The 23195-nt window shown below is 49.9% G+C and overlaps 9 protein-coding genes across 9 annotated transcripts; 3 read left to right on the top strand and 6 right to left on the bottom strand.

The window, feature by feature from the left end:
- Nucleotides 1–572: 572 nt before the first annotated feature.
- ACHE_80254S (U4/U6-U5 snRNP complex subunit PRP6) lies at nucleotides 573–3542 on the bottom strand (the record flags this gene model as incomplete). Its single annotated transcript, XM_043283604.1, has 2 exons — nucleotides 573–716; nucleotides 777–3542. 2 exons carry the CDS (start codon nucleotides 3540–3542, stop codon nucleotides 573–575), a joined length of 2910 nt encoding a protein of 969 aa, XP_043140867.1.
- Nucleotides 3543–3815: 273 nt separating this feature from the next.
- DIM1 (dimethyladenosine transferase) lies at nucleotides 3816–5095 on the top strand (the record flags this gene model as incomplete). The annotated part of the gene is made up of 3 exons (XM_043283603.1): nucleotides 3816–3998; nucleotides 4064–4285; nucleotides 4349–5095. 3 exons carry the CDS (start codon nucleotides 3816–3818, stop codon nucleotides 5093–5095), a joined length of 1152 nt encoding a protein of 383 aa, XP_043140866.1.
- A 92-nt stretch (nucleotides 5096–5187) lies between these two features.
- GYP1 (GTPase-activating protein GYP1) lies at nucleotides 5188–6759 on the bottom strand (the record flags this gene model as incomplete). Its single annotated transcript, XM_043283602.1, has 4 exons — nucleotides 5188–5346; nucleotides 5412–5504; nucleotides 5560–6440; nucleotides 6495–6759. 4 exons carry the CDS (start codon nucleotides 6757–6759, stop codon nucleotides 5188–5190), a joined length of 1398 nt encoding a protein of 465 aa, XP_043140865.1.
- Nucleotides 6760–8013: 1254 nt separating this feature from the next.
- On the top strand, nucleotides 8014–11204 carry ACHE_80251A (heterogeneous nuclear ribonucleoprotein HRP1; the record flags this gene model as incomplete). The annotated part of the gene is made up of 6 exons (XM_043283601.1): nucleotides 8014–8057; nucleotides 8120–8407; nucleotides 9655–9695; nucleotides 9763–9926; nucleotides 9989–10979; nucleotides 11068–11204. The coding sequence occupies 6 exons, from the start codon at nucleotides 8014–8016 to the stop codon at nucleotides 11202–11204; spliced, it is 1665 nt and encodes a 554-aa protein (XP_043140864.1).
- A 978-nt stretch (nucleotides 11205–12182) lies between these two features.
- ACHE_80250S (transient receptor potential ion channel family protein) lies at nucleotides 12183–14370 on the bottom strand (the record flags this gene model as incomplete). Its single annotated transcript, XM_043283600.1, has 2 exons — nucleotides 12183–12487; nucleotides 12543–14370. 2 exons carry the CDS (start codon nucleotides 14368–14370, stop codon nucleotides 12183–12185), a joined length of 2133 nt encoding a protein of 710 aa, XP_043140863.1.
- Nucleotides 14371–16109: 1739 nt separating this feature from the next.
- Nucleotides 16110–17235, bottom strand: ACHE_80249S (telomere length and silencing 1 family protein; the record flags this gene model as incomplete). The annotated part of the gene is made up of 3 exons (XM_043283599.1): nucleotides 16110–16351; nucleotides 16408–16793; nucleotides 16868–17235. The coding sequence occupies 3 exons, from the start codon at nucleotides 17233–17235 to the stop codon at nucleotides 16110–16112; spliced, it is 996 nt and encodes a 331-aa protein (XP_043140862.1).
- Nucleotides 17236–17562: 327 nt separating this feature from the next.
- ARP4 (actin family protein) lies at nucleotides 17563–19155 on the top strand (the record flags this gene model as incomplete). Its single annotated transcript, XM_043283598.1, has 3 exons — nucleotides 17563–17605; nucleotides 17705–18200; nucleotides 18279–19155. The coding sequence occupies 3 exons, from the start codon at nucleotides 17563–17565 to the stop codon at nucleotides 19153–19155; spliced, it is 1416 nt and encodes a 471-aa protein (XP_043140861.1).
- An 877-nt stretch (nucleotides 19156–20032) lies between these two features.
- On the bottom strand, nucleotides 20033–22094 carry ACHE_80247S (uncharacterized protein; the record flags this gene model as incomplete). Its single annotated transcript, XM_043283596.1, has 4 exons — nucleotides 20033–20065; nucleotides 20123–21136; nucleotides 21194–21779; nucleotides 21838–22094. The coding sequence occupies 4 exons, from the start codon at nucleotides 22092–22094 to the stop codon at nucleotides 20033–20035; spliced, it is 1890 nt and encodes a 629-aa protein (XP_043140860.1).
- Nucleotides 22095–22832: 738 nt separating this feature from the next.
- ACHE_80246S (uncharacterized protein) lies at nucleotides 22833–23195 on the bottom strand (the record flags this gene model as incomplete). The annotated part of the gene is made up of 1 exon (XM_043283595.1): nucleotides 22833–23195. The coding sequence occupies one exon, from the start codon at nucleotides 23193–23195 to the stop codon at nucleotides 22833–22835; it is 363 nt and encodes a 120-aa protein (XP_043140859.1).

Here is a 23195-nt window from a genome sequence, read left to right as displayed (position 1 = left end):
TCCTATGGTCTATCGCCTGTTCCTTGCAGATTCATTCATGTTATTATCGCTAGAGGAGGACCTGACTTGCGAGAGTATTTTCTATGCTGTGGTATCTCCCAATGGGAGATTTGGCTTGGCTTGGTCAAGGGGGGGGGGGGAACTTTACATTGTTACATTTACAAAAAGACGAGATGACTTGGATGCACCAGTGGTGGCATTTTGTTCGATACCCGTGGGTTGACTTGACAGGTTTATGGTTCTCATTTATATTTTTTTTCCTACTACTTACTCTTCCTCTTCCTTAAAAGTGGTATGCAATATGTACAATTTGTTGGCTTTGAAGATGATCTATTTGTTGCTCTATATATACTCTTCTCTGATGCGACGCTTATGGAAAACCAATCTTAGGAATAACAGACCATTGCCCAGTGCAGATGGCCATCTTTGTAATATGTTCTATCTCTCATATTACAGGCAGGAATGAAACCACTCCCAAACGCCAGACTCGCAATAGCATTCCATCCCATAAAAGTCAAGTCATGGTTCGAAAGACGCATGTTAATATTACACCCAGACGTGGATGGAAAGCATTAATTCATGTTGTTTGCCACTAGTTTGAGGATCTCCTCGGTTGACCTGCGCGCGTTGGCTGGGTCTTTGGCAATCGATTGCCAGACTTCGCCGTGTTTGGGCTCGGTTATGATGCATTTGGAGATGACGTCCGCTCGTTTTTCCTTGGTGATGGTTAGAGATGATGTTCGGGAAAATGATGATGAAGTGATATGATGATTTACCTCTGTACCATGCTGCAACAAGAACTTATAATACCAAGCCCAGCCATCACCAAAGTCACTGTCTGAAACAATCGCCTTCTCGAACCAAGTCATAGCTTTCTCCAGCCGGCGCTCACCCCAGAAGATCCGCGCCACGGTGATAAACAGAATCGGGTCGTTTTCAACCTTCCTGATAGCCTCCAAACTCCGTGCCTTGCGCTGCGGCCGTGGTTCGAGATGCCAGATGCTTTCGCTCCAGAGTAACCCAGAGTTGGGCACCTCTTGCAACGCCTTTGCCATGAGGACCTTCGCCTGGCTGATGTTATTCGCGCGTCTTTCGACACGGACGCTCTCGGTCCAGAGCTCTGCACTCTTTGGAACAGCGAGACGGGCTCTGTCGAGGACCGAACGGGCCTTGACAACTGCGCCTGCTGTCTCTTCCAAGCGAGATGCCAGGAGCCAGAGGGGGACAGATTTGGAGCATGCCCTGGTACCTGTTCCGTACGCTTCCCGGGCTTGTGGGTATTTTTTCTGGGCTTCGTAGATTTGGCCTTTGATCATCCAGAGCTTGTCGGCCTTGGGGTAGATCTGGAGACCTCGGTTTACGAGATCGAGAGCATCGTCGATATTGCCCAGTTGGCGCTCGAAGGCGACGCTCTTGATCCAGACACGGTCTGTTCCTGCTTCGCCACGGGCCGTGGCGAGCAGCTCTCGTGCCTGGTCTGTCTGATCGGCATCAGCTTCCAGCTTGACGGCCGCCAGCCAGATGTCTTCATTATTGGGGTTCTGGTTGAAGGCACGGCCAAGAACTCGTCGCGCATCGTCGATCTCTCCGGACTGCCACTTTTCTTTGGCAAGCTGCAACCACAGCTCCTCGCTCTGCGGACATGCTTCCACGGCTTTCTCGAGGACTTGCCACAGCGCTTCTTTGCTGCCGTGGTTGCGTTCCAGATCGGCTGCTGCAAGCCAGACCGATCTGCGGTTGATGAAGACACGCAGCGCATAGGCGTAGATAGCTCGAGCGGTCTCGTACTTGCCTCTGGCGATACTGCCCCTCGCGTCATCCATCCAGATGTCCTTGCGGTCGTCGTCTTCGTCCAGACCCCATCCCAGCGTCTCACGGACAATCGCACCGCAGGTGAGAAGTGCGCCCTCCTCTTCGCATCGTTCGGCTTCCGCTATCCATTCTTCTCGCTTGAGCATGGCATTCTCCCTTGCGAGAGACTGGATAGCCCTCTTCATAACATTGACTTTGTGGAAGGTACCCATTTGCTCTTGTAGTCGCGCCGCAGCAATCCATACTTCGTAGCTTGTTGGAACTGCTTTACGGGCAGCGTTGAGGACCTTCTGTGCGTTTTCTGGAGATTCAAGGCGAGCAAGAGCAAGCCAAAGCTCCACGGATAGAGGAATCATCTCGACCGCCTTCGCGAGGAGAAGACGTGCATCAGCTGGGTCCTCTTCCAAGTTCACGGCCTCCTTCCAAATAGCAACGGACTGTGGAATATGAAGAATTGCTTGCCGTAGAACATTCTTCTTTGCACGAGCATCCGATTCTAGTTTCATTGCTTCAACCCAGAGTCTCGTCGAATGATCATTGTTTTTAATCGCATTCGCAGCAATTACCTTGGCGTTGTGTCCCTCGTTCAGCCGGATATTCTCCAACCACGCATCTTCGCTCTTCGGACAAAGCTCGCAACCCTTGGCCATGGTATTTCTAGCGGTCACCATTTTCCCGGCCAACTCCTCCAAACGTGCAAGGGCAATCCAACCTGGGGCGTGTTTCGGGTTCGTCTTCGTTACCGATTCGAGCAAGACGCGAACACGCTTGATGTCGCTGATTTCCACTTCACCGGCCTTGAGTTCTGATTGAGTGAGATTCGTGAGATATCCCTTCGGGTCGATGCTTGTCGAACTTCCCGACGCGGCATCACCTGTCGATCCCGCAGCCTGGTCGAGTCTGACTTTCAGAACCTTGTCACGAGCAGCACCGATATCCGCAAAGTTCGTCATCGCTCCGTCCCCGCCTCCAATTTCGGTTTGCGTGCCGTCCTCGTTCACAGTCGTATCAAATTGCTGCGCGTCTCTCGCCCCGGCAATAACACTGTCCGGTACAGCATAGAAACGCTGGCGTAGATTCTGCTTTGCTCGTCTGTTCTTTCCGGTAAGGTCTCCGACTTCAGGAAGGTTGGCCCAGTCATCCTCGGAAACCGAAGCTAAGGAACGTTTCAAATCGGCGAATTGCTGCTGGATCTTGGGATTCTTTCGTTCGTGTTCTTCTTGTTCTTGGCGTTCGCGAGCTTCCCTATAAGGTGGCGAGTGTTCAAGTCGGTCTGCTGTCCAAAACAACCGGGGTGAACCCGATGAACAAAAAAGAATGCTCGTGGTGGAAGGGGGCGATAGTACTAACCTTCTTATCCTCCGCCGCTTGTCCATCTTCTCATCTACCTCCGCATAAATGCGATCTGCCTCGTCATCATCCTGATCAAACTGGCCGTAGGCGAAAAGACCGACTTCGTTATCCGGATCTTGGAATCGTTCATCGTCCCCTCCTTCATCCTCTTCTTCTTCCTTGCCACCCTTTTGAGCAGCCCCGTATGCTGTTGGAGGAGCTGCGCCTAAGAGCTCTGCCCTCTTAGCAAGGGCAGCTTGGATCTGTTCTGGCGTAGGACCTTCTCGTGCAGGTCCCAAATCCGACCGAGTCGTGAATCCGGTGGCACCACGACCTAAACCCGCAACGTAGTTTTCGGGGGCTGGTTGGTTTAAGAAGTCTTTTCGCCCGGACGCCATTTTGACGAAACCTGTGCGCAAATAACAAGCACTAAGTTGCTGTCGCTGATTTAAGAGTAAACTGGAATTCGATGGCGTCGAAAGCCATGGCTCGCAACAATGTAGTGCCGATTCCGGTAATCTTATCGGGACCCTCCGCGATGATAAAAAAAAAAAAAGAAAAACAGTTTACGAGCATTGCGATTGAATTGATTGCTCTGTCTCTGAACTACTTTCTGGATTCACAACTTGGTCCTCGACTCCCGCTCCAACACCGATAGTGATCCCAGCATAATGCCCAAGGTAAAGGCGAACAAGCGCAATAGCGCTTCGAAAAACCCATACGCAGATGCGGCCGCCAAAACGAAGGCCGCCAACAGCGTCTTCAAGATGAATACGGATATCGGTCAGCACGTGTTGAAGAACCCTGGTATTGCTCAGGCTATTGTGGACAAGGCGGAATTGAAGCAAAGTGATGTATGTCTCTTGGAAGAATGCGCTTATATATATTGAGGGCACATGCTAACGACGTCGCGCTGTAGGTTGTTCTCGAAATCGGTCCCGGTACAGGTAACTTGACGGTCAAGATCCTCGAGAAGGCGAAGAAATGTATCGCCGTCGAGCTGGATCCTCGAATGGCGGCAGAAATCACCAAGCGTGTCCAGGGTACCCCCGTGCAGCAGCGTCTGGATGTCATTCTGGGAGATGTGATCAAGACAGAGCTTCCATACTTCGATGTTTGCATTAGCAATACTCCTTATCAGGTATGGTTATATGCGACTGGATTCTGCTTCCGCTGTGTGTGTGTGTGTGCTAACGGCTACTAGATCTCCTCCCCTCTCACCTTCAAACTTCTTGCAACCTCCCCTGCACCTCGAGTCTGCATTCTCATGTTCCAGCGTGAATTCGCCCTACGTCTTTTCGCGAAACCGGGAGATAAGCTTTACAGTCGACTTTCCGTCAATGCGCAAATGTGGGCCAAGATCGATCACATCATGAAGGTTGGAAAGAACAACTTCAAGCCCCCGCCGCTCGTCGAGTCGAGCGTTGTCCGCTTGGTCCCCAAGAATCCCAGACCGCAGATCAGTTATGAAGAATGGGACGGGCTCTTACGAATTGTCTTTGTCAGAAAGAATAAGACTATTCGGTCCAGCTTCCTCGGACAAACCGGTATCATGGACATGTTGGAAGCTAATTATCGGACATGGTGTGCACAAAATGACATTCCAGTTGAGGATGGGCCTGCTGAAGATGCAAGTGGTGACGCTATGGACATGGGTGATGCGCAAGATGATGCAGAGGATGATCAAGATCAGACCATGGAGGTAGACGACGAGGACGATGTGCCTGATTTCTTCAAGGAGCAAGCAAATTCTCGTGTCCAGGAAGCCCTCAGAAAAAACAACCCGAACCGCAAGAAGAAGGGGAAGGTCGCGGAGTTGGTGCGCGAGAAAGTACGCCAGGTCTTGGAAGATGAGACAAAACTCGCAGACAAACGGGCAAGGATGTGTGATGAGAATGACTTCCTGAAGTTGCTGTGGGCGTTTAACCAAAAGGGTTTCCATTTCACTTGAACATGGGAATCGTATTTCTCTTATGCAACACGCTTGAAAATTCCAAGAGTACGACATATCCAGGGCATATTAATGAATTATGATTGACATTATTACAAACCATCCTCGGGCGCTTTCTCACCGGTCGGGCGAAGATGGGCACGGGAGTCCTGGAACAGGCTCTGCCAGATAAATGCTTCGCTCAGCAGCAGTTCGATATCCTTGTCTGTCCAGTTTTTCGTTGGAAGAGCTTGAAGGAACATCATAATCTCCTGTATATAGTCAGCTTTTTCTGTTCATTTTTCTTCATGCTTAGCGCCAGACAACTTATACCCACCTGGAAGTCCATCTTCATCAACTGGTCCGACCATTTTACAAGAAAAGCTGCACAAACGTATATGTGGAATCGTGAGAAGCCCTGCTCCTCAGCCTGGTGTGATTATGAGTATGATTCTCGGCCATTTGTAGCTGAAGTCTGCACATACCAAATATGTATCCCACATTCGGATGGTGTTCTGTACGCTCATTTCCCGCATGAGCAAACAATTCATCCATCGAAAGCTGAATTGCATAAATTCCACTCCTTCATTCTCCAAGTGCTTCGCAAGACCAGAATCGATGCGCGTGGTCAAATCTCGTAGCGCTCTGACCTGTCTATGGATGCCTGGTTGCGCATATATGTAATTATCCTGTATACCATCGAGCAGCTTCGTAAGACACCAGAAAGAATCCGCTTCCACGGCATCAAGGACGCTTCTTGGTAGTTGGCCTGGGTCCATACCTTCCTCAACGTTGAGGTCTGTGACATAGATTCCAAGAAAAACCTGGAAGAAAGGTGTCACAAGGTCATTGATTCCCTGCACGTAGCCACTTGCTGGATGCCGTATGGCCCAAACATAAAGAATCCTTTCCAGGGAGCGTTGTGTAGCCTCGTAACCGTAAAGTGGGATATGGGGACTAGTACGCGGCACATCTATGCTTATTTGATGCCATATTGCTTCATCCAAGCCCCGCCCACGTCCAGTGGTCGAAGGTGGTGGGTTTGCCGCGGCCGCAGCACCGCGTTCAAAGGCTTGTCGAACACCATCAAGATACTCTTTGCGCTTCCTTTCGAGGGTGGAAACTCGTCGCTCGCTGTTCGTCGGTAGGTAGCTGAGGAGAAGCTGCCAAGTCATAGCTCGTACTTCTTCAGGAACCCCTGACCACGCCAAGTTTCTCAATTCGGTTAGAGGGACGGTGCTCGTCTGCAGGAGACGTTTAAATTTGTTAATTCTAGATATGCGACTCGAGTATTCGTCATTTTCTTTCGACGATGCATTTTTTGGTGGCGGTGAATGGTTTATGAGGTTCAAAACATGAGCGGGATCTAGAGAAGTCAGTAAGCAGCCAATCCTTAGCTTGCAGGATGGGCTTGGTTTACCTCTCAGGATTTCTTTATACTGAGGCCGGAGGATCTTACCCTCCCCCTTTCGGGCTGTGGGGTATATTGGCGTACCACGTTCCTCGGCAATATCCGCGCTGTTGGCGCGAAACCTGCCTGACGCCAGTCCATACCCCAGATTTGCTGCATTGCCTCCAGTTTCAAAGCCGCCGCTGCCAGTACCTCTGCTACCACCGGCACCACCACCTGGATCAACAGTTTTGAACTGAAAAACATCGGAACGCTTGGTTGGTCTCTTTCGCATGCTAGCAATACTAGGGAGCCCAAATTCATCCTCATCATCATCGTAGACAATGTCATCCTCTTCGTCTTCATCGTCCTCTTCATCGTCCTCTTCATCGGCGTAACTCGTGATACCTGGGTAGGATGTGTGAGCGGATGCGCTACCCCATGCTCCTGGTCGGTGAGGGGATGATGTGTTTTGTTGGGTATGTGCAGACGAAGATCGAGGAGGTGTTCGGGGAGGCGCATTCTGCTGTGGGATTCCTCTGTTCGGAACGCATGTGTCAGTCTCAAAACTCGGACGGCCAATTGCGCGGGGACGGCTAACTTTAAGATGTTAGCATGAGAGTATGAGGCGCCCACGACCGCATTCTGCTCATGGGACTTCGAGGATGAACTCGAGCTGCCTTTCCAGAAGGGGGATTTGGTCCGCCTTTGCGATAGTTAGCATGAATGCGACAAAACAGGAAACGCAAAAGGCAGGGATCAGATTGGATCTATAGCACATACTCGGAGCGATCTATATGTGCCCATAAATAAATGAGCTAAATCAGCCATTGTAACGGAGATTCCCAAGACAGGGAGTAAGTGAGGTACGAACCAACCTGGACCATCTCCTGGGGAATTGATCAGTCACTGAGTTCCTCGTATAAAAGCAATTGATTCTCAGAAGGGTTATTCCCATGCTCGAACTTACCTGTGGCTGGCCCTTCTTCGTCGCCATGGTGTGCGAAGTCTCAGGCGTAGAGCGAGATAGTACAGATCATCGGGAGTCGAACGAGAGCCGGAAGCTTGTTGGTGTTATATGGCGGGGCATTCAAGCAAACCGGATTAGCTCTATTCCTCGTCGGCAAAGAAAATAAATAGAAATAATCAATCGAACTCCAGCATTTGTTTCTGGTGGTCCCTGAGCTGAGAGTCGGAGCACTTGCTGTCTGTCGGACCAAAGTATTGCCCGCTGTTCACTTTCCCGCGCGGTCGCTCTCGGGGACTTCTCCGCTTTCTTTTCTTCATCACTCGCTCTTCCTCTCTTCTTCTCTCTCCGTATCATATCATCCCATCACCATAAGTCATCAATTATCACCAACATTGGCTATTGCCTTTGGCTGTTTGGTCTTGTTGCTCATTTTATCCAGTGGACTCGAGTCCTTGAGATCTTACACTAGGAACGTGGCACAGTCTCCTGGTCTCATCTTTCGGAAAAGTCGACCCTTTTGAGTCTGTCATCTGACTAACTGTCTATCTGTTCTTTTCTCTTCGCCGCAAAAAAGTCAATATGGCGGATCCAGAGGGCGTCGAAGATGATCTCTTCGCTGATCTGTAAGGTTCTTTTCGTTCTTTGGCCATGTTCTGCGTTTGACTGACCTTTGGGCCCTTTCTAGCTACGAAGCAGATGAGCCTACGGCCCAAGCTACTTCAGCGACAGAAGCACCAAGGCCTTCGATCTCTGCGGCGTCTGCTGCTCCAGCTCAACCCACTGGCCATATCGCTCAAAGTGTCGAGAACCCCCATTTCGAAGCGGAACCTCCACAGAACTTCTACCAGACACCCCAGTACCAGGGGTATGATGCATCGCAAGCGTATGGTGTAGGGCAACTGGATGGTCATGGAGGTGCCACGGCCCCTGCTGCAGAACCGGAGCCTCAAGGGACCGGTATCAAAGAAGACGGGTAAGTACTTTCATTCCATTTGTTAATACACCAGCTATTTCTCTCCCTCTCTTTGTCCGTCCCCCCTCCCCCGCTGCAGAGTTGTCAGCCTCTCCACCGTATTGCCTGGGATTCACAAGTTGTTATGGCGCGTGGGCTCTCTTTGGATCAACTTTTGGGGACATCGACAATATTCATTTGCCTGCCTCATCTTTCATATACCGTTTGGTCTCAGGTCTAGTAGTGAGGTGGCAAGGTATATTTGTCGGTCGTCTGAAGAGGATTGTCTGTGAGGAAGCTTTTGAGAAACATTGATGTGTGATGGAGAGACCGGATCAGTCGGTCTTCCCAAGTTGCTTTCTGCACCAGTCATGGACCGGGGCTCCTTAGAGACACTTCAGATTCAGCCATGAGCCCCAGCTTGGAAGAGGCGATATGCGCCCCCCAATGGTCAAGCATACACATTCAAGGGAAACAAGTGCGTCTATGGCAGCGGGTCAGCGTCGATATCAATGTCGGACTACATACAGACTCTTCGAACCCTTATTACGAGCGGCTATAGTACAGCAGATACTATATAGCATCTTTTCGATAAATCTTGATAGAGCAGAGCAAGGAATAGATACCTTGAGCTGTCTGTTTGAGAATCTTCGCGCAGCTTTACCTAGCTTCGAACTCTTATTAGCAGGCAGGCAAAAGGATCCTTGGTCAGAGAGAAGAGAAAAAAAAAGCAATTCACTTTTGTTACGCCTGACATGCTGCGCATGGCCTCCGGGTCTTGGAGAATCTGTTGCTTGGCTCCCAATCCACTGGGTCGTCTCGTAAACCAGTGGGAATTCCTCTCTAGACAATTGAGTGTCACCGTCGACAACGTCTTTTCCAACCATGCCCACAGTTCTCGTTGTAGGAACTGATCCTGCAGCAACAACGGTGACTTGGCACTGTCTGGTCTTCCCAAGCTGCCCGATTATCAACGATATCTCCAAACTCTCCTCCCGTCACCGTGCATTGTCGGATATGACATGGATATGGCTTTATTTCAATGAATTGCGGTCACCTTATGATATTGGCATACGCGACACCCGTCTGCTATTTAGACAGCCCTTCCGCCAGCAACTTCTCAGCATTTCGACAAATCCTGGCCGATTGGCCCTTTTTCTTCTTTTTTCTTCTTAAACGCGAATCGATAGCTTTACTCGATAGCACATTGTCTACCTGTCATTCTACATATATGGCGAGATCAATTGACTAATAGCTTTATTGGATAGGAAAATGTTCATCGGTGGACTGAACTGGGAAACCACAGACCGTATGCTTCATCCCATTGAGATCGTGTTAAGATATCTTTTTGAATGCAATCTAACGGTCGAGACTAGAATCGCTGAGAGACTATTTTTCCCAATTCGGAGAGGTACAAGAATGCACCGTAATGCGTGACAGTGCTACTGGCCGCTCTCGAGGCTTTGGTTTCTTGACATTCAGGGACCCCAAGACTGTCAACACTGTGATGGTTAAAGAGCATTATCTGGATGGAAAGATTGTAAGCAGTTGATATCCTTCCCTCTCGACCAAAAGGTCATGTAAACTCACACTATACGAAAGATTGATCCCAAGCGCGCGATTCCCCGTGACGAGCAAGAGAAGACAAGCAAGATCTTCGTCGGTGGTGTGAGCCAAGAAGCAAACGAGCAGGATTTCAAACAGTTCTTCATGCAATTTGGTCGTGTTATCGATGCTACCTTGATGATCGACAAGGATACTGGTCGCCCTCGTGGCTTTGGCTTTGTGACTTTCGACAGTGAGGCGGCAGTTGAAGCGGCTCTATCGCGGCCCCTCGATATCCTGGGGAAGCCTATCGAAGTCAAGAAGGCCCAGCCACGGGGTAACCTGCGCGATGAAGAGGAGCGGAGGCGTCGTGGCCGGGAAGGTTACCGCGATGCAGGTCAGGCTGGTGTCGATAGTTCTCAGCAACAAGGCGCTGCAGGCCAAGCTGGAATGGGTGCTGGGATTACTCCTCAGATGATGGCACAGTATTGGCAGCGTATGCAGCAATACTTTGCCATGATGCAACAGCAGATGGCCGTTGCAGCCGCACAGGGTCAAGGCGGCATGGGCGGCATGGGCATGGGTGGAATGAATCCGGCCATGATGCAGCAAATGCAGATGAAACAGATGCAGCAGATGCAAATGGGCAATAATCAGCAGCAGGGAAGCATGAGTCCTCCGTCGCAGAGTCCCACTCCACAGATGCAGAACATGATGAACCCCGCGATGATGCAACAGATGCAACAGATGCAGCAAATGCATCAAGGTCAGGGTCAAGGTCAATCCAACAACACTGCTGCCGCTGCCGGAGGCAACGGCAGCGGTGTGGGTGGTGCAGCAGCAGGAGGCAACTTCACGGGGAACCGTGGCGGACCTGGCTACAACGCTCATGAACAAATTGCGTTCGAGCAGCAGAAGTACGAACAGCAGCAGGCTCGTCGCGTCATGGACAACCGCGGTTTCTCGCCGTATCAACAGGGCGGTCCAACCTCGTGGGAGGGCATGTACGATGAAGTTCCCCAACCGAACATCCCAAGTGGACCTCAAGGTATGACACGTGCCGGAAGTATGGGACGTGGTATGCACTCCATAACCATCACTTTTCATAGTATCAACAGCATACTGACAAAATATAGGAACTACTCCTCAACCCCAGGGTACTCCGCCAGCGAACGCCCCGACAGGCCCTAAGAACGCTGGGAAACCCGGTGCTAACTACCGTGGAGGAGGCCGCGGAGGACACCGAGGCTTCCACCCTTACTCTCGGAGCTAGGAAATTAAAAAGAAAGAAGAAAGGCCATGGTTAATTTGCCCACTTGATAATGCTGTCTTCCTTTGCAAAGAAATGCTGCAAAATGAGCTAGCCGGCGTTTTTTTCTTCTTTGCCTTTGTTTGAATATGTCTTTATCTTCACGTTGCCTTGTTTTATATCTTGTCTATTCAGAGCAAAAAGACAAATAATAGCCCGAGCATGATATTTTCTTCTTGCTATTATTTGACACTGGCTCGCTGCTCTCTTTGGGAATGCCTATAATACATCAAGCAATCCATTACTAGCGTTCAATCTGTCGGAGCCACTTTGGCAACTGATACGCCAGGCTACTATTGAAAGTATCAAACGATGAAAAGGTATATGTGATGAATTGCTTTCGGAGAAGTTCACACGGAACAAACACGAAAAAGCCCCATACGATACCATGGAAAACCCTCAGTCTGCCAATAGCTAAACGCGTGCTGATTACTCCATGCTCCGTGGACGAACTCTCGGTATGCGGCTAGCCTATAATACCCCCTAACCGGCCCTTTCCTGGCAAATCTCCTTATCGCCACTGTGCGCTCTCGATCGTCTAGGTGTGTGTTTACGCTATAATTGGTTTAACAAATTGTTCAACCATAGCATTGAGAGATGTTCATGTGTACTATTTTTCATACCCTATGGCCGTATGTACTATACTGCATTTGTACATCCATTGCACACTATCAGACAAGATACAAGCAAATAAATCACATAACTTCTCTTTCAGATAAACAGTAATACAAGGATGGCTAAAGTAGTATAATCCAAAATCTAAAACGAAAAAGATACAACGAAATGAAGGAGTGAATGAACTCGAAAAGTCTAAGTAAAAGGACCGTCCCAATGTGATAAAGTCGTCAAACCACCCAAAATAAAACCAAAACAGAAAGGAGATGCCAAGCTGATAGCTAATGAGAAAAAATGTCGTAAAAAAATCCATCAAGTCCATTGGACTCATTTAGCCAGACCAGATGCAGGCTTGGTAGGCTCGTGCCCTTCCACTGAACTTTGGCTGTCACGACTCTGTCGGCTCTCACTTCGGCCGATGTGGCCACTCTCGAGGTCACCAGCGTCAACCAATTTATCAGTACTTCCTCTAGGACTGGAACGGATTTGCACCTGATCCCTGTAGGGTTCGTAAGGGCCGGTGTAGTTGAACTTGGCCATTTCAGCATACTCTTTGCGCGGAGGGTTCTCCATGAGCAAGGACTGCCGTGCATCAAGTGGTGTGAGATCATCGATGTCACGGTCCATTTTTTCTGGAAATGTGTATTAGCGGCTGTTGAATAATGACCAAAGAAATGTGTAACTTACCGGCTTCTCTCCTCCGCCTGGCATGAGGGTTCTCGCGGATGCACGCCATGATTGCGTTTGTAGCAATCAATATGGCCAGAACTCCGGTGAGAGTGGATTGAATGACAATAAGGACGATGCCAGTGGCAGTTTTGGTGGTCTGAGAAAGGCCCAACTCTTCGACAAAGATCAAGACACAGATCACCGATAAAACGCGGACCACCTGAATGGTGATGCTAAGCCACTGGTGAGACTTGGCGACATAGGGACGGTACCACAGCAAGAGAGCCAACATCAGAGCTTCCACAATCAGCTGGCCGGCCGTCTGGACCAGCCCGTGGCCATTTCCGCCAGCGATGATGCAGCCCTTGATGAACATGTACAAGATGACTGGGACAAACAGCCACCAGCAATCCTTCTTGTAGTTGTCGTAAAAGAGACTGTATTTGCGCCAGTTGTCCTTGTCATCGTACAGACTGGAAACGTCTCCTTCCGTTTGTTGATATTTGCGAGCCAACAAAAAGATCCGGAAGGCAAAAAACAGCAAGACTGCGGTAAAGATGAGAAGCGTAACGCAGGCAAGGAGCTTGGCAGCCCATGAATCTCCACTGCTAAGTTGATAGACGCAGTACAATACCCATGTCCCGTAAAGGACGAGAATCAAGTTGGTCAGGGTACGCCCTAAGAGACCCCAGTAGTCTTTGCGGAAGTTCGAAAGTTTCTCTGGGAATTTTCCGTACATGGCCCATACTTCGAGGATAATTTTGAGGAGCAGAATGCCAACAGTGATGGAGGCCACAACAATGGCGAAGATCAGCAGCACCGTCATGAAGGTATTGGCTTGGGGAATAGTGAGCTGTTCGGCATAGGCCTCAATGCCAGAGACAAAGTGATGAAATCCGCCGCCATCACCGCTGTCGCCGTCACGCTTTACCAAATCGGCAACGCCAACTGCCATGTCAACACCGCGCTTGGCCTTGGACGAGCTTGACGATCCATTAGAGAACTCGATAGTCGCGTTTCGGAGGAAATCGTAGCTGTTATCTGTGAGATTGCCGCCGGTGGTTCGTCTGAAGGAGTCGATTGATTGCTGCATTGAGCCCCAAGGGATGAGACCGGTACTGAAGGCAAAGTTCTTGGAGAAACTGCGGTATATGGTGGGATAGTTGACGCTGAGCATGCCGCTGGTGGCCAAAGTATGAAACCACCCCATGGTTTGGGCAAAGCCCGGCCCATGGCCCATCCCGGTGGCTGCCCCCGCGCCGTGGCCGACAAAACCAGCGGCAGAGGCTCCGCTCATTGCGAAAGCGGCCCCTGCCACACCGGCAGCAGCATAAGACACGCCCTTGGTTTGCATGGACCGGCCATTGGACAATTCCGATTGCACGCAAGAGACCTCATCTCCGCTCTTCTTGGAAGTCAGTTCCAATTTCGCTTGTCCATCCAAGTCGGGGACAGCAAAGGCGAGGGACGGGATCTGACTGGCGAAAGATGCAGGGATTTGCTGTGATCCACCAGCGGAGAAAGGGCCCTTGGGGACTGGGCACAGCTGGTCCATGCGATATTCGGAGCTACAAGGGTCGAATTCTTTCGAATAGATGTTATTGCCGTAGGCGTAGATGGTAATGGAGGCAGTGACATTTTGCTCCTCAGAGCTGGTTCCGGCCACATCGAAGACGACTTCCTTGGTAGAACGAGTGTATGTAAACTGGAGGTCCTGGATCTCGATTTCAGAGTCAGTCTTGCACGAAGACAGGCCCTTGGTACTAAGAGTACCGCCAGCGAGACCTAGCGAGGGCAAAGAGCCAAGTGTGAACAAGGCAACCTGAGCGAAAAGAGTGAACCGCATGTTGATGGGAGTTGCAATATACAATTCGATTCAAGACACGATCGTAAGTTGAGAGAACGAGGGGTAAGAAACAAAAGCTGATGCTGCGATATGTATGTGATAGGGTATAAAGAGAGCGTAAAAGACAGTAGTCGGAGTAGAAAAGTATTCGATCAATTGGGTATTAAAAGAGGGTATGCGAGAAACAGAGCGCTTGGACTAGCCAGTTCGACCAGGATCAACCCGGGGTAAGAAAAGAAAGACAAGAGAGTGTGAGAAACCAAGAAACAGAACAAGGTGCGTCTGTCAGTTTGAACGATCAATCGAGAGGCTTGCAGAGATAGTCAATCGGGCTCTTAGGACGGGTGGTAGTTCGCTAGTATCGCTTTCGAGCCCTTCCCTCGCAGTCGAACGAGGGAATGGACGAGTCAATGGATGGTTTGGCTGGTCAATTCAAATGGCTGGAGATAAACCCGAGAGAGACACCCCTTCTTGACGCAGCGATGCAATAATGAGTGGCGGTGGAGGGGAAAAGGAGATCTCGCAGAACCTAAGGGGGAATCCGCGATGAAAGAAAGACTGGATGAATTGATAACGACGGAAAGAGAGCTAATTGAAAGAGAGAATGGCTAAACAAATCGCATAATGATACAAATAAGCAGACAAGAGAGAGAGAGGGAAGAGAGAGAGAACTGAAAGTCTCCCAAACGGCCTATTCTGCATGTTTCAAACAAGCAGTTGACAGTTGTGGCTGCCCCTGACTGACTAAGCGCTCTCTGCTGCTGGTTCACCCCCGCTGATTCGCGGACAGAAGCCATGGGTGGCCAGTGGTCGCTCCATAATTCCGCATCATAACACGCTTTCATTGGCCCAGCATGCCGGTCTAAGGAGCGGGCGCTAATGCCGCCATCGGAGACCGTCTAGACTCTACATGGGTTCGAATTTCTCTGCCTGTTATACAGAACCGTGTACTTGTAGTTGTGCTCCATAGTATAAGGAAGGATATAATTAGGTGCTCATTTAGGTTGATTTGTGCTATCTAACAGGGCATCTTGTGCTTCAGAGTACAGACGGATAGGATAGAAGTATAGTAAATAAAGTGTCAAATAAAGGACGGAGACCCACACCGTTCCAGACACGCGCCACACTCAACCGCCACATGCTATCGACGCTAACCCGATTCGAGCGGTGGCAATGGGGTCGATCATTGTCTCCAAGAACCCCCATTTACTGCTTCCAGTAACCATAGACCAGGGGCAAGACTATCTAGAATCCAGGATCATTCATGCTTAGAATATCTTCCCTCTAACATCACTTGATCTATAATAAAAACACTGCTTCTAAGAATAATCACATATATTTAACTAGGCGCTTATTGAGATATCTAAGTCAGACACGGCTCTCCACTCGGTGGGCCAGCATTCTCCCGCCCTAGAATCCAGTTCGGTCCTTGCTGAATCTCGCCTATTTTACAGGGACTGCCCTGTGGACAGTCATATGTAGAGTAACAACAATCATCCCTCGATTCAGAGTAGGCAGATTTACATCCCTGGCCGCGGGTTGAGTTAAGATTTTGTATCTGTACAGGTGGAATACCCACTGCCGGCAAAAAACGGGCGAGACTCATCGCCCTGAAATGCAAGACGTTTTTTCCAGGCCGGCCTTGTATTGGTCATGTTGCTCAGAGTATGTCTTGGCGGCCAATCAATCGTCCATACGGATGTTCCATTACAGACACGCAGGCAGGCAAAGATAACCGCTCATTTCTGAGTCTTCTGAGATTCCCGCATCGCTGCTCTTGCACTCCGACTCCCCCCAAGTTTGGGTCCTTTGGTCGCCTCTGGCTTGGCCGCCTTGGCAGTTGTCGTGTTCTTCTGCCGTGCCACCCGCCGCCGTGATTGAATCGCATCCATAAAGTCTCTCCGGAATTGTTCGGCAATGCGGTCATCGGCCGCCATATCATCCATTCGTGGCTCATCGTCCGGTTCATCATATACATCCACTATTATAACCATGTCAACAGGGAAGATATCGTAAGACAAGGGCACATTGGCTCACATTTGCTCTCCCGCAACACTTCTTCAACCAGTCGATCTCGTTCAATATCTCTGCTGCTTCGCCCTTTGCGATCTCGCCAAGTTTTCCTGTCTTGTTCGACTGCAGTTTTCTCACTGGCATTTTCCGCGGGCGTTGCTGCTGTTTCATCACTACTTCCTGCTAGTCGCCTCGTCGCGGCCTCTGTTCGTGCGATATTCTGTAGCTTTGTCTCCTGACCGAGATCGATCTCGTGTAATTTACCAAGAGTCGCTGGTTCACGCCGCGCAAAGTTGGTGCTACCGGCCGATCCGCAGATAGCTTCGTTCGCAGTAGCTTCTGAATTGGAGGTATCTTTGGGCATATCACGCCGATAACGCTTAGCCATTTCGGTCTCTATATAATCCATCCTTATCTTGTTAGTCCCAATTGCCAACAGAAAGGCAAAGCATAAGGAAGATATCGCGTGGCAAAGGGACCATACATGTGCTTATCCACGTCCACTGTTTGCCCCGTATGTGCGGTGAATCGATCACACATTGCTCGTAGTCTCTCATCTTCAGTCTCTTCTGCGGACCGCTGTGCTACAGCTTGAGCGTCGTTGTCGGCGGTCTGGCGCGAACCGGTCGTTGAGAACTCGATACCACCTTTCCGAGTCCTTTGAGGCCGTCGAAGGCGAACAACGTCATCTATTTCTTGGGGTGTTTGTGACGTAGAGCTCTTTGTATCGCGACCGCTATCATCGTTCAATTCAATGTCTTCCTGTTCGTGATCTGGACGACGTCGCAGGAACTTTCGTCTCTTGACCGGCCGGAATAGCGATTCGGGCGCCGGTTGAGGCTCTGTATCCATATCTGTTGTCTTGTAGTAAGTGTCCCAAAATATAGAAATATCTGTTTTTTCAAAAGGTAGAATAGAAACTTGGTTGTAGCTATAAACGAGATCGTTGAAAGTGTCAAAGATGCAGAAGCTACAGCTCCGGCGGCGGCGACAAATGGCGAGGTTCCAAACGGCACCCAAACACCGATCCTTTCTTCACTCTCGACATCTACCTCTCCACTTCGTCTCTTACTCTTTCTCTCCCAACCATTGCTCTTGCGAAACCCTGAAGCTCCGCTCTGGTGAGAGATATCCTCAAAATTTCGTTTATACTGCCAGGTTGACTGTCTTTCATTCGCCATGAATCCTTCGATCCCACCTTCAACGGCCGAATACGGCGGAGGTACGTCCAACCCCAGGCATACAAGGCGCATTTCAAGCAGCATATTTACTCTCCCTTAAGTCAATCGCACTGGTCGATGCTAATGTCTGACGCGTACAGATGAGGTTTCGGCCATTGTGCTCGATCCCGGATTTTCCACCACGCGCGCTGGTTTTGCTGGAGAAGACGCTCCGAAATCATTGGTCCCTACACATTACGGGAAATATTCCTACGAAGGTCAAGAGAAGCTCATCTTCGGCGACGATGTTTACGTCAGTCCCCGCCCGGGGCTGTCAATCCACAACCCGATAGGCAGAGATGGAATCGTGGAAGACTGGGATATGGCAGAGAAAGTGTGGGAATATTCGTTTGCGTCGCGTTTAACAGGCGCCAAGCCAGGGAATCCTTTGCACAACGGCTTGAATGATGTTTCTAATGGGGAACTTCCCACGGAGATGGAGGTCGAGGAGACCGAGAAACCCCTCGCAGACAGCCCGCTTTTGATGTCGGAGTGCGGATGGAATCCCACTAAGGCGCGCGAAAAGACCATCGAGATTGCTATGGAGAGTTGGGGAACGCCGGCTTTCTATCTGGCAAGAAATGGTGTTCTTTCTGCGTAAGTAGCGTAACTTGCGCTGTCGGATTCACTGCGCCGTTTAAAAAAGGACATTCATGTTGCTAACAGCTTTTTCAGATTTGCTTCAGGAAAGGCATCTGCCCTTGTAGTCGACATCGGCGCTTCCAACATCTCGGTGACCCCGGTGCATGACGGCATGATCTTGAAACGCGGCGTCCAACATTCTCCTCTGGGAGGCGATTACATCTCATCGCAAATCCGCGCGCTCTTCAAGAACAACTCCCCCCAACCGATCACCATCACGCCTCACTATCTTATTTCCTCCAAGACTGGCGTCGAAGCAGGCCAGGCCGCGCAGGCCAAGTACAAGACCTTCCCTCCCGAAAAGGCACCAGACGCATCCTACCGAACCCTCCTCGAGGAGCGCACGATATCCGAGTTCAAGGAATCCGTCGTCCAGGTCTGGCCCGGCCCAACCAAGCTCGCTGCCGTTGGTCCCGGCGGCGTGCCGAACGAAGAGATGGCCAAGACCACCCCAGCACGACCGTTCGAGTTTCCCGATGGATATAACCAACTCTTTGGCGTTGACCGGTACCGTGTGGTGGAGTCGCTGTTCGACGCAAAAGCCGCGATTGCCGACCCTGAATCGCCGTTCCCCGCGCCAACGCAGGCACAAACAGTCACAGAGCTCATCAAGAGCGCGCTCAACGGCGTCGACGTTGACATCCGTCCTCACTTGCTGGCAAATGTCGTCGTCACTGGAGCTTCCAGCTTGCTCTACGGCTTCACGGACCGTCTGAACCAGGAGCTTATGCAGACCTTCCCCGGTCCTCGTGTAAGGATATCGGCACCTGGTAACACATCGGAGCGGAAGTTTGGTTCTTGGGTTGGTGGAAGTATCCTTGCTAGTTTGGGAACCTTCCACCAGATGTGGATCTCGAAGAAGGAGTTTGATGAGCATGGACCGAATATTGTGGAGAAGCGTTGCAAGTAATTTCTTTTCCTTATATCTTCTTATTCGATTTCCTATCTATACTCTGAGAACCCCCTTGCGCATGCGGTTTTTGAATAGGTGGATTGCTTGTTTCCGTTTTGTTGCTTTTCCAGGGCGTTTTTCTGCGCTACTCTAGTTATGTGAGATGTGGAAGGCAGGAATCAAGGGTGCTTGAGTATGGATGAAAGCAATGGTCCTTCATATTATAAAAACGCTTCATTTATACGAGTAATGTCATCATCTTCTTTTCTCACTTTTCCACCTTCAAATGCAAGTAATATCTCGCAGAAGCGATGTTGGGTATAGAACCCTCAAATATGGATTACCTAAACTCAGATTTACATGCATGGGTACTGTACGAAGTACGAAGTACAACTTGCACCCAAATTGGGGGGGCATACATCAAGTCCCCATATAAATTCATAGACGCGTTGGTAGTAGTCGCCCTCTTCCGTCTCAGGACAGCGTAGTGGATACTCGATCTATCAGAAAAAGAGACCACTACCTATATGCCCGACGCGTTCCCTCCCCCATATTCTCCGGCAGGATGAGCGAATAGGTGGATTTCCGTGGAGGTGCTGGAGTACGTGTCACGTCGAAAGGGCATGATCCCTTCATTTGGGGATGCCGCGCAGATAGGGTGGTGCAGGAACCCGGTGTCTGAGTATTCCGGGTTTTATGACCACGCAGATTACTGAAGCGATTCCCGCGATTTGTGGGAGCTGCGAGAGGCCGCTTGTTGGCGCAGTTAGGCCCTGGGCCGGGTTTCAGGCCCAGGCTGGACCCTCAAGACGGGTTCATGTGGGCTGACGGGTCGGTAGATGGGGGATGATTTCCCGCAATTGATAAAATGATAATCAGAAATGTCATATTGTCGCTATGTAGGTGAAGCAGTGCGGACCTCAGTGATCTGTTCATAGTTAGCGCCTAGAATTACATATGAAACAGAGAAAGGAGGCGCCCTTACCGGTGGAAGTGGAAAGGAAGGAAGAGCCGTTATTACAGGCTCAGCGTCTCCCTTTGTAGTTCCAGTTTCACTGGCGTCATCACCAGTTGATCTGCCTCCTTCCTCAACCTCCTCAGTAAGTTCTGACTGAACGTCAAGAACATGTATCCTCGGTGAAACCTCGCGTTTCGGTTTCAGCGAGTACGTATTCAAAGCTGTCGTTTCTTGCTGGAGCCAGGCCATCTGTTTATCCAGGTCCTTCTCAAATGGTACTGCGGATTGAGGTCGTTCAGAGGTGCGAAGTGCGTTTGAAGATCGCTTGCGGAATACACTCAATGGCCCTTCCTTTAATTTCAAGGATGCGCGGCGTGTGATCTTCTTTTCCTTCTTCTCTGCTGTCTCAGTTTCCCAGGCGTTTGCTACTTGGTCTGTCTTGAAATATTGTAGGATCTGGTCTTTCATGTTTTCCTGTCTTGTAGAGGGTCGTGGTGGAAATTGTGTATCCACTGGTGGTACTGATGGTATCTCTGGTATAGGCGTATCCCTGTTCGTGCGTATACTTTTTAGACGATCCAATGAAATACTCCGATACTTGGGTGTATTGGGCCTTTCTGAAGAAGGTCGATTCTGCGTGGTTACGCAGTCCCCACTCGCAGATCTTTTCGGTAGCATAACTCTTGAGAGCTTTCTGCTGAGGCTCCTATGAATTTTCGGGGCAAGTGGATCAGCGGCAGGGTGACTTTCTGTCGCCTCGTTGGCGGATTGTGCACGGCCGGAGGTGCTTTCTGCTGTAACAGGACTGTCCGAAACTTTAGCGGCTCTAAGATTTGGGACGCTCTTCTGAGTTATTCTTCGACTTCCGATTTGTCTGGAGATTCCCGGTGAGGACCCTGGTCTAGCGAAGCCAGGATCATGTGGTAGTGGTTTATCAGAGAGTGGACGGCTAGAGACGGATGGCCCTTTTTCAAATAGTTGCTCTCTCAGGGACCTCGAAGGGGGTGGACTTTGGCTCTGGGAAGTATTAAAAGATGAAACCTGCCATACGTTAGGGGCTGATGGTATTTAATTAGACAGACGGTACCATGTACGAACTTTGTCTTTCCTGCTCGCCACACCCACACGCCGTTGCATCTCCGTCACAGCCCGGCCAAGTTGGACAAGTGCAGCTTCAAGAGAAGTTCCCTTCTTGCGCAACCTTGACAAGGTGTTATTCCATCCTTCGACATTCGCAGCCATGGAATCGTATACAGCTTGCATGTGATTTGGCAAAGGGACATTTTCCGTGGCAGATTGCCATAGGTAGTGCCGCAAGGCACGAATGGCCTCTTTCCCTTTGGATATATCCTTAAGCGCATCCTTGACTGTAAGCGAGAAGCGCTCAATGGCATGCTCAATCAGGTGGTTATACGCAATCATCGAAAACCGGAAGTTTCGATCTGCAAGCATTCCGTCAAATACGTCCAAATTCTGTAGAGGCAAGCTGAGATATTGAATTCGGGTACGAAGGTCGAGTTGAATGATCAGGAAATCCTCCGAGGTCCTTTCCAAAAATCCGTCCATCTCGTCAACATGACTTTGAAGGATCTTGAGAACTTCGGTATCTGATTTAGCTAGCCCTTTCACTAGAAGGTGAACACCGAAAGACATTTGCGCAATGAGTTTCCAGAACGGATGATACCTGTGGTTGTCCTTCCGTTAGTCAGTGTTGCAGATTGATAAACCGGCTGACTGCTTGCCTTTCACCAGGTCTCTGGCGCCATCGTCGACCGCAAAGTCTCTCATAGTTGGCGTTCTCAAGTAGGTCCCTGCGCCGAGACAGAGCGTCCAGCTCAACCGTCCACTCATTCCCCGTTCCTTCAATAGCTTCCACAATCGATTCATCAAAGGGACCTTGCAGCTGGGAGATCGGGTGAGCAGGAGAATCAACCTGTTTTCTTTTTTCCATGCCAGCTGAGACACCGTGTTGCTCGTGAGTTTTCGAGATAGGCGCCATTTTTATTAGATCCAATGACCCGGGGGGCCCGTCAAACATAAGTTGCTGGAGTGCTGCCGGTATACAAATGCGGGTATGGATAGTGTATACTTCTCCATGTGCGCATCAAATGAACGAGAAAAAGTTGCACATGCGACTGACCAATTCAAATCGCATGTATTCAACATCCATGAGGGCTGTCAGCGACTGATCCCTCGTCCGAGCGACATGTCCATCACGGCGGAACAGAGCACGACATATACAAACGGGTATTCAATGCGAGACTGATACGAAGCGGTGTTTCAGTAGGGTTATAGAATAGAAAAAGAAAAGAAAAACAGCCACATGTAATGCCAATTCAGCACGCGATACTTGGATATTAGGCGACAGCGACAACAATAAGATTCAATTGAAGCAACAAATAAAGTGCGAGTGCACTGTCGCACCGAGCAATCCCACGTAATATTGCTATGTGACGAGACCGAATAACAATGGATTATGGGCTGCCTATCGCGGACAAGATGTTTCAGGTTCGGCGGAACTTCCGAGGATCCAGACAAGCCTGACAAGCAACACGTAACAAAGGATATGGCGAGGAATAGAATAACACGACGGGGTGGGGGAAATTGGTCAAAGAAGAAAAATAACGAAAAAAAAAAAACAAAACTCAAGTATGTACCGAGAGCCAAAAGAAAAAAACAGGAATAAGTACAGGACCGAGTCAGGGGCAGAACATCAGGGTGCAACAAGCCGATGCAGTTAGCCTGGAAGGTCGATTATGATCGGAGCCGTGGTCGACGATACATATTTCTTTCTTCCCTCTTCCCTGTCGTCCATAATTCCTCTTCTTCTCTGGTGAGGGAAATGAAGGCTACCGGGATTTCGTGGTGAACCTTCGTCTGACTCGCCGGAATTTGGTGGACAACTCCACACGGACCGACTATTCAACAGCCAATTCCGTTGTCCATTTAATTTTAGCACAAGAAGAGACGAAGAATCGACAAGAACCGTTACCCATTCTGGAGAAAGGACTCGGAAGAATATCGTAAACGGAGAAAAAAGCACGAGATGAGCCTCATTCGTATTCCTCGTGGGTGGTTCCGCTGCCGGTCCGTATGCCAT

Source organism: Aspergillus chevalieri, chromosome 8 (assembly GCF_016861735.1).
Source record: "Aspergillus chevalieri M1 DNA, chromosome 8, nearly complete sequence".
In the NCBI taxonomy this organism is placed as follows: Eukaryota; Fungi; Ascomycota; class Eurotiomycetes; order Eurotiales; family Aspergillaceae; genus Aspergillus; species Aspergillus chevalieri.
The sequence above is the reverse complement of the archived record's forward strand: the minus strand, read 5'-3'. Positions and strand labels throughout refer to the sequence as shown.